Source organism: Calonectris borealis, chromosome 1 (assembly GCF_964195595.1).
Source record: "Calonectris borealis chromosome 1, bCalBor7.hap1.2, whole genome shotgun sequence".
NCBI classification, from domain to species: Eukaryota; Metazoa; Chordata; class Aves; order Procellariiformes; family Procellariidae; genus Calonectris; species Calonectris borealis.
Window position 1 is genome coordinate 7,190,252 of NC_134312.1, and position 14,841 is coordinate 7,205,092.

At 35.9% G+C, this 14,841-nt stretch overlaps 1 protein-coding gene across 5 annotated transcripts in view; it reads right to left on the reverse strand.

Moving 5' to 3' along the window:
- Nucleotides 1–14,841, reverse strand: part of UPF2 (UPF2 regulator of nonsense mediated mRNA decay) — a 68,530-nt gene that overhangs the window by 23,257 nt on the left and 30,432 nt on the right. For all 5 annotated transcript variants that reach the window (XM_075143459.1, XM_075143441.1, XM_075143450.1 and 2 more), the window contains 6 exons: nt 14,306–14,419; nt 12,987–13,103; nt 6,417–6,602; nt 5,670–5,873; nt 4,773–5,048; nt 2,784–2,967 (listed from right to left, as the gene is read on the reverse strand). In XM_075143459.1, the coding sequence (XP_074999560.1) occupies nt 2,784–2,967; nt 4,773–5,048; nt 5,670–5,873; nt 6,417–6,602; nt 12,987–13,103; nt 14,306–14,419 (1,081 nt within the window). The remainder of the gene's footprint in view (nt 1–2,783; nt 2,968–4,772; nt 5,049–5,669; nt 5,874–6,416; nt 6,603–12,986; nt 13,104–14,305; nt 14,420–14,841) is intronic.

Consider the following 14,841-nt stretch of genomic DNA (forward strand, 5'->3'; position numbering starts at 1 on the left):
CACACATTCTTTTAATTTTTTTCATTAATTTACAAAGCCACTTAATCCTCCAGAGGATCATGGTTTGAGCTAGCAATGCTGATTGCCAGCAATTGAGAAAGCAATGCTGATGCCAGCCTTCTGCGACAGAGCAGATCTAAGCCAGTAATTTTTCAAAGATTTTACTAAGGAGTCAATACAGTTACTATGCAGTTTCTCATTCATATTTTGACATTTTACCAACCATACTTAGGGTCAGCCGTTAGCTTAAAGTTTTTTGGATGGCAAATGAACACATCAGTTCTGTGCTCGTGGCACTCCTTGTTTGTTCTCTGCCACATGCAAAGAACAAATGCAGTAGTACGCAATTCTTAAGCGGAAGTCTAGATTCTGAACATACAAGTGGTTTGGGGGCATACCAGATTTTTCTGTTTTTGTTTTTGCTCCACCTCCAGGTGCCTTTAAGACATGCAATACGCAGACACACACAGCCAGGTCTCTACAAAAATATGACTAAGATGACGGAGACCAGCTTTAGGAGGAGGTGAATCTTTACAGCCATACTTGAATTAGATAAAACTCAGAAATGAAATGAGCGGTATATATGGCTGTATGGTAGTTATTGAGGATTTCAGCTCTGTGTGAACACACACACATACACTTCCTCCTTCATATTCCAGAGGTTTCAAAGCATTCTTTTTTTCCCCTATTTATAAACACTGTGCTCTTCAAACTCTGTGCTGCTCCATAATTATGCAAGAGTTTCTTTTGAATCATTCAGTATATTCTCACTGCTACAAAATCACCAGAGTGGCGCAGGAACCAACAGTCACTCCTAACTCAAGGTCTGCAGGCAACAAGCTACCCCACTGTTCTGCCTAGAATTACGCTTCAGACTGCTAAAGAGCAAAGCACGTCATGGTCTTCAGCACAATACCTTCTCAGTGTTATTGTCCATGGGCCGAGGAACTGTGGGGACAAATTGATCAAGAACTGCAGTTTTACTAGAGCTTTTTGCTAAAGCGTTAAGAACTCATTTCCTTCAGATACGCTCACACCTATCCTCATAACCTTCAAAGATCAGAAAGGTAGATGGCAACCTTCCTGAGACCACCTTCAAACAGTCCTAATAGGAGGACTAGGAACTATCCCACCCTATACTGAAGTTTAATAGCAAGCAACTAATATCAGTATCAAGAAAGGCAACACACTTGGGGGGGGACACATGACAACCCCCTTTTTAAAGGCTGTACTGTTGATGGGCTTTGCTCATGCCAAAACAAACACAATAAAATGTTCTCCAACACTTGCTCACATCCAGTGACCACGTATCTCCCTCCCCCTTAACTACACTGAACTCAACTGCTATTGTGGTGGTGATTCAGAGAACAGAAGTTCTTATGATTTGTAGGAAGGAAGTGATGAGTATCTTTCAAAAGAATATTACAGTTTATGTAACTAGTGGTAAATTACTTCTTGGTTACCATTTTGAGAGCATAAAAGCTACTAATTTAGATCATATCGTAGGGAAATTTTTGTCTGAATTTCAGTTGCTACATAGGTAATTCTAAGGCATGTCAACTAAACAAACAGCATATTAAAAATATAAATTCCTCCTAAAACAGAAGTTGCAACGTTTCACCTGGCAATTACACATACTCATCCCACTGGATTAAAGGATTATTCTTAAAAATTGAACTTGTCTAACTAGATGAAGTGCTATTAAGGCTATAATTAACACTTATAAAGTGTAGAATTTACATATAAAAGCTTTTCATGACCAAGCTTGTCTTCAAATAAAAATGGAAGATTAGAATACAACTCCATTTAATGAGAAATGAGCACAGTACTATCCAATAATTAGTAAGAACTGATAACTACAAAAGGTTTGAAGGTTAATATAATGATAGTAGTTTTAGATACACACTAACCAATATTTTGTCAACTGAGCTGTGCTGCAAGCCCAACTTTTTTCTCCTGAAATTCAGTGATTTTTAATACAGCAAGATTTATAAATATACACCATTGCAGTCTTAGCAGGAATTACAAACTACCACAAAACCTAGCTGACAGATACATTTTAAGAAGAAAAAAAAACTTTAACAAACCAACCAAAGCTCTAAATCATTAAAAGGAAATCATCCTCTGGCCTCTACTGAAATGTAAAGCCCATTCAAAATTATTCCAAAGGAAGTGGAAGGATCAAAGTACCTGACAGCGTTTTATAAGCAAAACATGTTCTCTCTTTTATTGTAGTCTTACACTAATGCTTACTTTGATACAGCAGCTGTAGTCAAATCTGAACTGGGGAAGGAACAGAGTTGCAAGCAACCAATCTACCAAAATGACCAAGCTAGTTTCCATCAGTTGCTCACCAACTAATAGGCTGCAGTAATTGAGTGCACAGATACTCCTTGGGTTTTGTAGTAGATGTGCTTCCTAAATTTTTTTGATGAAATTCAGTTTTCTTCCTCATCATTTGCACTATACTACTCCATTTACTTATTTTATATACATACATATACACACACACTCCTTCCCCCTCTCCAAATACTACTATATTAATAGTATTCAAACTGACTTTTCCCCCTCCCCAAACACTCAACCACTTTAAGTTACGGAGTTTCTACATGACCTCTATGGTGATCAGAAAAATGCAAACAAGTTACAAAAATTTTTCTACCATGAGAATAAAAAGATCATATCATGAGAATAACAATTGTTACCTGTCATCGTAAAAAAGATCATTTTAAGAAATACAGGAACTGGCAAAAAGACCTCATTTCCCTTGCACATTTTCTTACCTAATTTTATTAAGAATTCACGTTCCAAGTCTTGCACCTGTCTGATAGCTTCTTCCAAAGAATTGCAGAGCTTTATCTTTGGTCTCAGCAGTTCCAGTGTATCACTGATCATATAGTCTATGTCTATAGGAAACGGGTGGTCTTTTGTCCAAACATCCAGACTTTTTTTCCACCAAACATACCGCTAGAATACAAAATACTCAAATAAATTATATGCACACTGGCATTTATAAACTATTTAACTTGCCTAGCCATGTTTAGACAGTAGAAAATGCAAAAGATTTCACATCACTACTCTCCTACTTCATATATGTATTAGATATTTTGATATCACTAAACATTGTTTGGTAACAATGGATATCACAAACATTAAGAATATGCTCCTTTTACCATAACGACTGTTAGAAGTATGAAGACTGAGCAAAAAAGCACTGAAAAGAAAGTGCCTTCTAAGGGTAGATTCTATGAGAGATAAGCACTTAATTGGCCAGCTTTCAACTCCTTCCTCCATATATTTTCCAAGCAAATTAATTGCCCCAAAGGCATATTATGGGAAGAAGGGGGGAAACTCACAAAAGTTTTAAGCCTGCAGCTAGCATGAAGTGACTTATCCAGTTTGCTTTGCAACAAATTAGTGCATACCCCTTCCAATAAAATTGTAAAAAATAAATGTTGATCTTAAGTGAACCTAACAGTAGAATCTGCGAACAAAGGTGTTGCAAAAATTGCATCTGAAAATTAAGTATGAGTAACAGAATGTTTATTTAAAAGGCGATATGGTCAAAAGGAACACTTGTTGAAATTGTAAGGTGTAACAAAAATATGATGACTTCTTCACTGACAAGTTTATTTTGCGTTTAAAAATAGGACCATACTGTACTTCAAAAAAATCATTTTACATCTCAGATACAGATGAAGGATATGCATCCTGAAGGTGTGAAATAAATCATTATCACCTCAATTTTAAATTATACTAAAACAAGGTCATTAAAAGAGAGAAGCAGAAAGAAAAAGAAATTAATTCCAAAGAGTTTTAGCATGAACTCCATGGACTGGAATTCCACATTTGCTCAGAAGAACCTATTTCGATGTTTAAACGCTCCCGTTAGGAAATCTTTTTCCTGCCCTTACATCTATTGAGTCAGAACTTTCCTTGCTGCAACTTGTGACCATTACTTCTCATCCTTTCACCGTGCATGCCTGAGAGTATCCGACTCCTCCTCTACAAACACTATTAGCTGAGGACAGCAGTCTAATTAGCATTCTCTTCTCCAAGCTGAGCAAACCCACAATATGAGAACTGAGAGCCACCTGATCATTTTCGTGACCCTCCCGCGGGACTCAGCTCAGTTTGCTGATGTCTCTCCTCTCATCTACCAGGGAGCCCTGAACTGGGAACAGTGGTCTAGATGTGGCCTCGCAAGTGCCAAGCAGAAGGGAAGGGAAAAAAGAAAAGAAGAAAAAAGGAAAAAAGAATAACTTTCCTCAAGCTGCTGGCTACACTCTTGTCAATGCAATGTAGTGTGCAGTTGGTCTTCATCACCCTAATGGTGCAGAACTTAATGTCATGTTCATACAGTGCAGGAGTCCTGGCTCTATTCCTGCAAAGCTGCTTTCTAGGTAGTCAGTGCCAGGCTGTATTGTTGCACAGAGCTATTCCATCCCAGCTGGAAGACTTGATACTTACCTTTGCTGGAATTCACAAGGTTTCTGTCAGCCCACCCTTCCACTTGCTGAGACCCCCTGAAGGGGGGAACCTAAACCCTTCAGTGAATCAACTGCTACCCCAGTGTTCTGCAAGTTTGCTGGAACAGTAACATCTACACATAACTGAACATAACATGTCACTTTAAAATAAAACTGCTACCAGACAGACAGGATTCTAAAAATTATAGCGCTAGAGAACAACGAGAGAAATACATAACAGACTGACTTACATTAGCTTGTTAAAGAAATCTACAGAACTATACAAAATTTAGTTTAGAATACCTGAAAATATACAAGAAAGCAATCAAGTTTTCGTTTGCTGGATCCTCTGTCAAAATACTGCCCACATGTATCGAGGATAGTACAAACTAGTCTGATTCTGAAAAGATGCTCTGGAGGGTCCAGTGGACTAGGACTACCATCAGGATTCACACCAAATGATGTGAAAGAATAAAGAGTTCGAAATATTACAGCTGATTCCACCATTCGATAATTGTAAAGCTCCCCCAGAAACTTGGCACTGCTGATCCGCCGTTGGTTAAACTTTGGCTGGTTAACCTTTATCAAAAAAGAACAAAAAATTCACTTTATCATGCAGACACTATAGAATCTTTGTAAAAGGTTTGGTTTTGTTTTTTTTTTTAAAAGAAAAAAGCAGCATAAAAAAATCGATAGAATTCATTATAATAAAAGATTATTATTTATAGCTGCATACATTACACAAAATTAAACATTAAAAAGTAGTTATGAAAGCTGGTCAACTAGTCATTATTATAAAGTTCAAATACATTTAGCATATGCTCTATCTTAAATCTATGATGATTTTTCATTGTCCAGAGAATTCTTATAATTATAATATCTATCAAAATATGGACTAGTCTCCAAAGTTACTTGAAGTTGCATGAATCTGACTACACTGTGAAAGAATACATTGTATGCCCGTACTATAATAAGGGGGGCAAAACAACTGTCCTAGTAACCTTTGTGGTTTGTTGGGTTTTTGGGTGGGGCAGTTTTTTAAATTTAAATAAACCTACATAAAGCAAACAACTGAGGTAGAAAAGTCATCAGACAAAAATGCAGAATCCAAGGATTCCTGTCTTTAAGCAAGATTATTTTACTGTTTTCCTTTCAACACAAGTAGATAAGTATAGCTTAATAAGAATGTTGGTTGTTTACCTCCATTCCTAGTCGAATATCCTCTAGCACTCCATCCACAACATGAATTCCGACATCTTCCTGGTAAAGGACCAACCCTGCTAAGAGGTTGGCTACACAGTGAATGCTATTATATTTCACATTCCAGATGTTGATCATACAGCATATAACATAGTCTTTTACTTCTGCATCCTGCCAAGGCAGCTTGCGCATCTGTCTCAGGACCTAAACCAAATTTTACGACAAGCTTAACATTTTAGGAGGCAAAATATCAAGACACTCACTCTCATCCCGTCTCTCACAGTTGGGATGAAATCCCTGTAAGCACCTGCAAGCAACATCATTCTCTCTTTCAAGCATCCTTCAGATTTGCAGTAGCTACAGAAAACTTTATGTATGTATAACTCAACTGCTGTCCTCTAGCTATTAATCAAGCTGTCCAAATCTGTTCCATAATTTCCTTGTTCTTACAGTCTGTATTTAACTGTAGTCTTTTGTCTCTTACTCTGCACATAAGACACTTAGCACAAAGATTCTCATTTCATTCTCTATTTGTTCAGCGCTTAATGCTGTGGAGAATGCAGGTCCATGACTGGAGCTTCTACGCATTACAATAAAAGAAATGAAACCATCTTAACAATCAGGGATACAAAAATGATCCCTCTTCCTCACAATTAAAAAAAAATCATAACCCTCCCCAAACCCTTCAAAAGTTAGTACTACATCACTTCCAGTAAAATCTGTATTAAAGATTTCAAAAGAATTTACCTTCTCCGTGGTGACCTTGGAGAGATCCTTATAAAGAAGCTTACGAATATATTCCTGCAAAGGAGGACGTTTTTTCTTCACAGTTTTTTCAGCTGGAGGGGGATTACAGTAGTAATAGGCATTTTCTACCATTGTAACATAGCGTGCATCAAGATGCATTGCTTGTTTTTTTCTCATCATTTGTTCCTGGAAATAAATGCAAATGATCAGTTAAAGATGTTGACATACTACATTTTCAAGCCGAAGGCTTTTACACAGTTACATTTGCGATAAAGGAAACATGAAAAGTTGCAGAAAAGTAGGTTAAAAGCTTGGGTAGAGAGAAGAAAGGACAAAGCATATATATGGTTCTGTGTTACTATTTCCAAGGTCATTTTTCTTTACAATCCCTATTTTTATAATAGTTCACCTCTGGTGAAAAAGGTTTCAGAAAAGTATTTAAAATTTAACTTGAAATCTAAATGTTATATTAAGATAAATGGTTAAAAAGATTATTAGCCATCTATTCAAAACATGATTTTATTTAACTAAAGTAGCTGAAATATTAATGTTTTGACACAAGCATAGTGAATCATCATAAGAGTGGCAGTCTACTTTTTACATCAGTATGCAATTCCAGAGAGTTTATATTGATGGTTTCACATGAATTTTCAACGGTTTAGGCAATGGCATTTTCCTTATTGCATGCTCCATTGTTGCTGTTTACCCAAGCAGAATAGACTGCAAGAAAAACAGTACCTACCATAAAGCAGTATTTCAGGAAAAATCAGACAAGTTAAAGGTTGCTACATCAACACTAATTACTGTGCTTAATTGTCAGGATTGTCCTAGTTTTCCTCACTGAATACAATCTTTTCTCCATACTTCAGTTTGGATTTATTTTGTGGGTTTTAAAAATTCCTTGTATCTAAAAATTCTGTATAAGAACTAAAGTAGCAGTTCTAAGCTGCTGATTTTTACAGTTAAAGATGAGGATGAGCTAATTCCATATAATTCCATTATATGCATTTTATAATATGCATTTTTAATATGCATATGTATATTTATATGTATGTATGTGTGTAATTCTGTAAGTTGCATTAAATTTTTATGTACATCATATGATCCCATATATTCTAAATCACTCTAAGGTGGTTCAACAGGAAAAGAAACTGCATTGGTTTAGACTTTATTATTTAACAGAGGTTGGCTACACAGTAATTTACAGCATCAAACAGATAAACAAAACTAACATGTAAGTATTATTTTATCACCACACATAAATGTTAGTATACACATTCATGCAGTCCAGTAAACTAATGAAAAGAGTTAAAACCTCATTGGTGAACAAGCACAATTTTTTGTGCAGGTGGACTTTCCACTAAACTTGAATAATTTAAGTTTCTTTTACAAGGCAGTGGTTCAGTTCAACTGAAATGTAAATGTACTCAAACAGCTCCTTAACCTTGAGTTTCAGCTGCTAATTCAGTGAGGAAGAGTAGTTTTGTGTAACATAGTGTCCTGGTTTCGGCTGGGATAGAGTTAATTTTCATCCTAGTAGCTGGTATAGTGCTGTGTTTTGGATTTAGCATGAGAAGAATGTTGATAACACACTGATGTTTTAGTTGTTGCTAAGTAGTGTTTACTCTGGTCAAGGACTTTTCAGCTTCCCATGCTCTGCCAGGTGCACAAGAAGCTGGGAGGGAGCATAGCCAGGACAGCTGACCCAAACTGACCAAAGGGATATTCCATACCATATGATGTCATGCTCAGTATATAAACTAGGAGGCGTGGTCCGGGAAGCAGTGATCGCTGCTTGGGGACTTGGCTAGGCATCGGTCAGCGGGTGGTGAGCAACTGCATCATGCATTACTTGCTTTGTATATTCTATTATTATTACTACTACTATTTTACTTTATTCCAGTCATTAAACTGTCTTTATCTCAACCCACGAGTTTTCTCACTTTTACCCTCCCGATTCTCTCCCCCATCCCACTGGAGGAGGGGGAGTGAGCGAGCGGCTGTGTGGTGTTTAGTTGCTGGCTAGGGTTAAACCACGACACATAGTAACCCAAAAAATAACGTAATTTTCTTTCTAGATTGTATGCATCTATTGCCAGGAAGGTCTCAATCTGACATCAACCCTAAGGCATTTCATTTTTAACCTTTTCCGTGACACAAATGGCCTCCGCTTCGATTCTCCAAGACTGTTCCCTTCCAAATGGGAAATTTCTGTCAAGTAGTAGCAAGTTTATCTACAGGTGCTTAACAGATGCACAGCACTTAAAACAATTTATGTATTCCGTTGTTATGGGGGGAAAAACCACTTAGAGTAGAAAGTACCAAAACCTTACCGTGTCATATATGTTAATACTACCTTTGTAAATTTTTTTACCTTTTCTAGATGCATCAGGAGAAAATACATCTTTGCTGCCTTAATGACATTTATCATGTTTTACTATAAACTGAAAAATGAAGTGGGGCAAAGTAAAGCATAACAGAGAAAATGACAGAAGGGCTTGCAAATAAAATTTTAAACCCCCTAAAATTATATAATTTGTATATTTTCCTGTTATAAAAAGTTGCACATTATACTGTAAATAGTAAGTTGTAATTAAAATGTTTCTTCCCAGAAGAGTCAATATGCATTACCCCAAGCCTCAAAATCGCTGTAATTTATCCTTTTTTTTGAGCAATCCCAATTCTAACTCTAAGTGGTTGGTATTAGACTTAATATCTATTAAAAGTCACCGCCATTTTAAGCAACTCTGTGTGTTTCAATGCTTTTTCACTTAAGGCATCAAATCAGATGGACGGGCAGGAAAGAGAAACCATAACAATACACTGCCTACAATAACAAAAACCTTGACACATTTCAGAAGAAAAAAGCAAGACCTGCAGTCTAAAGCGCTTTAAGCTAATTAACTAATGAAGACTTTGGGTCTTCATTTTACTAGGCTAAAATGAAGAACTACAAAGGTAAAGCATTACATTTGAAGATTAGGTTTCTGTTTTTCCTTTGATAAAAGGAGATCACAAATAACATTAAAGTGTCCAAGTTAAAACAGTAAAAGGGTTTGTTTTTTTTCTTTTTCCTTGGTGAGTAACAAAACCTCTCTGCACGTAGCATATATTGCAGATGCATTTCAAAAGAAAATCTGGTGAGAATTAAGAGGAGCTCCTCTAGTTAGTAGTCCTGCTAACACCAATTTGCATCGCAAGAAATAGGATTTTTGCAAAGCAGCACCAAAAAAAAAAAAGAGAGAGAAGTCGCCAAGTAAAAACTAAGCGGTAGGAAAAGCCCAATTCAGAAAAGCATTTCAGCATGACTGACATTTAAATTATCAGATTGTAATAAGATACTGAAACTGTTCAGCTCCCTCCTTCCCTTTACTACCTACACTGCTCTGCCCTGCTACATGTTCCAAGGGTTCAAAATCAAAATTTTAAATTTCTTGGAAGCACACTATTGTTTTAGTGAATTAACACAGTCTCATTCTAACTACAATTACTTTGTCACAGCCTCTGTCTGTACAAACAACATTCTCCTACAGTTTCAACTCCATCTATAAAAGGAGTCACCCCGAGAAATAAGCCACCATGTAGCTTAAGTTCTATGTTTATGAATACAAATGATCTTGCCCTAAAGCTTAAAAAAACCAATTTGACACAATTGTCTAAGTTAAAGGATTAAAAATGCATCAGAAGGCTTTTAGTACCAAAACTTCAAATATTTTTTTAACAAGACCACAACAGCGCAACACAAGAATTTGACATTTTAACATGATTACATTACAGAAACATAGATCAAGATAATGCTGATCTGCCTTCCAAAGCACCAATTCAAATAATCCAATTCAAATAATCCATTTATCAACAGACCAATCCTAAAGCCAAATTAGTTTTACATTAATATTTTAAATTACATAAAGGACATTGAATTTGAATGACTTGCCAAGAAGAATGATTAACAGAAATAAACATTGCCCCAATAAAAGAAGAATCTTTAAATAATTTGCAAAACATGACAGTAGTTCTACAAAACCAGAATGTGATAATTAGATGTTTCTCTAGAATAAGTCACTTAGTGCCACTCTTATACAACACTTTACTTCTTAATAATTCATTTTCCCTTCGTTACTTTTAAAATCCATTCTTAACTATGACTTTCTTCCACACCAGGACAAAGCAATACTGTCTTTAACAAGAGACATACAGCCTGTTTGGCATCTTATTATATTACATAATATATTGTCAGCGGTAAAGATTAAGACCAATAATTATTTGGAAGATCAACAGGCCTTAATTCTACCCACAAGAGTAATTGATAAGATCAGCTTTACATTTACTTAGATTTTTACCACAAGATCCTAGTTAGCTTGCTTTGGGAGTAATCTTTTCTACAGTTCACACTAACTGGTACCATAAGACTATGATCCAATTTGTATAATACTATTTAAGTCAAAATTAATCTCTATAGTTTCTATAGGGCAACATTAGAAGATGCAGCTATTAAGATGGTTGTAGAATATAAATCTATTTAGCCTGTTTTACACCTTCATCAATAGATATTCCAAACTTATTTGCCATCTCCATCTTCTTCTGGTTCCTCAATACATAAGAAAAGACCATTCATCCGAAACCTTGTGAGGCTTTAAGCCTCAGTTATTGAAACAGTGTTTGTGGTTTGTCTTACACTTCACAGTTAAATCATGTTTAGCATTCATCCAGCAGATTTCAGCAATACAGCTAACAGTCAGCGTTTTTGTAGTGCATAAGACTGAAAGCACTCAGTTACAAAAAGTAGCTCTGGTAAAGGTATATAATTTTCCTTGACTTCTAAAATTTTTATTAACTACAAAAAAATAGTAGCAATGAGTAAAGTGTGTTTTAAAGATAATGGAATAGCGTTTTAAGGGGAAAAATACTTGATTATGGAAAGGAATATATTTAACAATAAAACACATCAGCTGGCAAACCTTTAGGAGATTGAGAGATTCAAACCTTTTAAGATACAAAGTACACTGCAACAAAAAGCATCAGCCAAGAATTTGCAGTTAATTTGTCCATCTCTTTCCTCTTGTGACTACACCACCACAACAAATGCTATGACATTCAAAGAGGTTCAGAAAGAAACAGCATTTTGTGAAAAAGAAATTGTACAACAATATACCCAAGTATGCAACAACTGCTTCTCCATTAACTCTACAGCATGAAAAGGGAGGCTACAGATCCAAGAGAAAGACCTGTCAAGTGTAAGCCTGTGCTTTGATAAGAAGGGAGATAAATACAGCAGAGACAGTGATATTTCACAGCTTAAGAGCTGTGTCTTTAGGGATTCCAAACACCTAAACTGCGCCCTTCCAGAAGGACAAACTATGTCCACTTTCTCCCGCAAATGCAGAGACTACTTTCTTTACTGCAGATACGTTTCTATATTCTTCCTGTATGCCCAGATTTGAAGGGAACATTAGAACATCTAGTCAGACTTCTAATACAACAACATGGTCTGTTAGTTGATCTCTATCTGCTTAAGCTGCTTTTAACTTAATGCAATTTCCTATTGCTAGTATTTACCTTTGAAGGAATTCTTCAACCATGTTTGACTCAGTCTCTTGCCTTGGACACAGAGTTTTAGGATTGTCTCTCAAGCCAGTAAACATATTATTCAGGGCTCAAATTCATACACTAAAAAAGACCCAAAGCTAATCCTTGTTATTTTTAAGTCTTTGCTAGTACTTATCTACACTTACGGATACCACTTCTACTCTTACCTTAACTACCAATTTCTATTTCTAAAACCCCTTCCTCTAGTGTCTTCATAAACTTTTTCTTCAAATACAGAACCCCAGATCGTTATACAGGGCACAGAAACCACATCTTTCAATTGTCTTCACCTCCAGTTGAAATATCATCTCTGGTTCCATTCACTACCATTTTCCCCCTCAAATAGTATCTTAGGTGTGTTCAGGTACAGCTACTATATTCTTTCAACCTCATCCTCTGTTTTCGCTTATTATCTCTGAATTATTTATAGTTCAAAAGCAATAGTTTTTTGCTTCAGAAATTTAATTCCTTATTTACATTTTCTTTTAAGTCATGAAGAGATTTTAGGTCAACTGGAGTTCTCCAGAATATTTTCAGAACCCTATTCTCACAGGAGGTACAATCTCAGAGCTGAGACAACACTGGACAGGCTATAAATAACAAGATGATACAAGTCCAAAGGACTACAAACAACGGCTGACAGTGCCAAAGCAGCCCAGGACTTGAACATATGTAACACCAGTCCATCTCAACCCCATTCCACAATGAGGAGGCAAGATTTCAGAAAAACAGACTCATTGTCCTCCCACATACTTGTCTCTGTTTTTATTAATGAATCAAGAACTTAATCTTCCTTGAGCACTCAAGATAAAACTTATCAGAAGTCTTCACTTACTAGTGCTTGAATATTGTAACTGACAATTAAGATATTAGTCACAATCATCATTATGGTCAGACCACATCACAAAGACAGAAAATAAAAGTAGTAATTGGTTTAATTCAGTACATGACACCCTCCCCCATAAGACAAGAGTTTTCTCTTACCAAAAGAACACTGGTTCTTAAGTGAGATTCTGGTGATCTAAAGAGGAATCTTCCACAGGTTTCCAGCAGAGTACATGCCATTTCAATATGGTGATGAGAAAAGTCTGACAGAAGCATCTAGTATATATTTATATAAAAACACAGAACGTTAAACATCTTTTTCAACTGCAGAAAACAGTAAATTGTATCTACTAGACTTTACACTACTGTGGTGTTCCATATTCTTTAAGAAAAAAATGCAAACTTATTTCACTGATCAGATGTTAGCAAAACACAAAATATTCATCTCATTAAAAAAGTATTATAAGAACAGTCTAGACCCCAAATTTAGGCTCCAGAAACCTAAAACCAGGATGCTTCCTAAACCTAGCATAAAAATACTACACAATATTAAAACAAACACTATAATCTCTCCCATACCCCTTCCAACTCTGTTATATCTGCTTTAAAATTCCTGCTGCTAGATTGGAAAACCACCAAATAATCTTGCACAGGGACACAATAATCTCAAAGCACATCAAATTTAATTGTATTGTTTAAATTAAGCAACAACTAAAAATTAATTGAGCTTTGCATTTTAGGATATTTTATAGATGAGAGAGGAAAAATGAGCGAGTATAATTTTTTAAGAATTCAGCTTCAATACCTAATGGGTCAATGAATAGAAACTATTCCTAGAGGAAGTGATCTTAACCCCTGTTGAGTCTTCAACCACCTTTTGCAAGAGGCACTTTCATTTTTAAAATCCATTTTTAATTTGGGACTTGACATTAAAGATAAGTTTGAATGTTTATCAGCCTGCAAATTGAGATGATACGGGCAGAGATTAATGCTTTCCAAAGATTTATTTTGTTCCTCAACAAACAAAAGCACCTGCTAAGATGGCATATAAGCCTCTCCTTGCATCACTGAAAAGCTTTCTGCCTCTAACCCCTCCTCCTTACGGTTATCTTCTCTGTAAAAACATTAATTGAAATCAACATAATGGAAAGAAAAGCTCACTTCCCGTTTTGCAAGATATAGCAGATGAATACGTAGCAATGTCTACCAGCACTTTACAAAGCAAATTATTAGCAATTTGGTTATGTCCAAAGGTGGAAGTTTGTTTTAATATATTCCTACCATCAGAGAAATTAAAACATTCTAACTTCCAGAACAGCTATAAAAGTCTCCTCATACACAGTAGCAACAGACACCAGGGCTTAAAACATCATATGCAATGAATTAATGGGTAACGTCAGCAACAGATACATGAAGGGGAATAGGATGGGGACACATTATCAGCATATACAGTAATACAGGACTATGGCAACACTAACCTTTAAACAGTGAAGAGTATCGTTTTTGGAGAACATCTTAAACTTGGTAAGCTCACCAATAAATCTCACAGTTTTATTCTTTGTTTCAATGTTGATCTGGTCCTTTTTTCTTACCTAAAAAAAAAGCATTTGATTTTAGGCCCTCAAGAATACCTACCTCTTATAAATTACTTTGCCCCAAATGTGCTTAATAAGCTTGGGAATTCAGAAGTGTTTCATATTTGTTTTGTTCCTTATGCTCTACCTTTACCTATCACAGGGTTTTCTAAAAGTCTCTCTACAACCTTGTTCCTTCAGAACCTTTTGAATTTCCTTCCCCACCCCCCTGCCCCCCCCAAAAACCTAAGTCCTCTAACATACCTACAGTTATAGACACACATCAACCTGGCCACCCCCATTCTGCTATGGTGAAATAGTGGTTAAGAGTTCTAGATTCTATATTTTTAGAATCAATAAGTAGTCTCTATATGAATAGGACCACTGGTATAGTCCCTAAGGAAATACTAAATATTGACAGCTTTTTCAAGTCAGGTTTA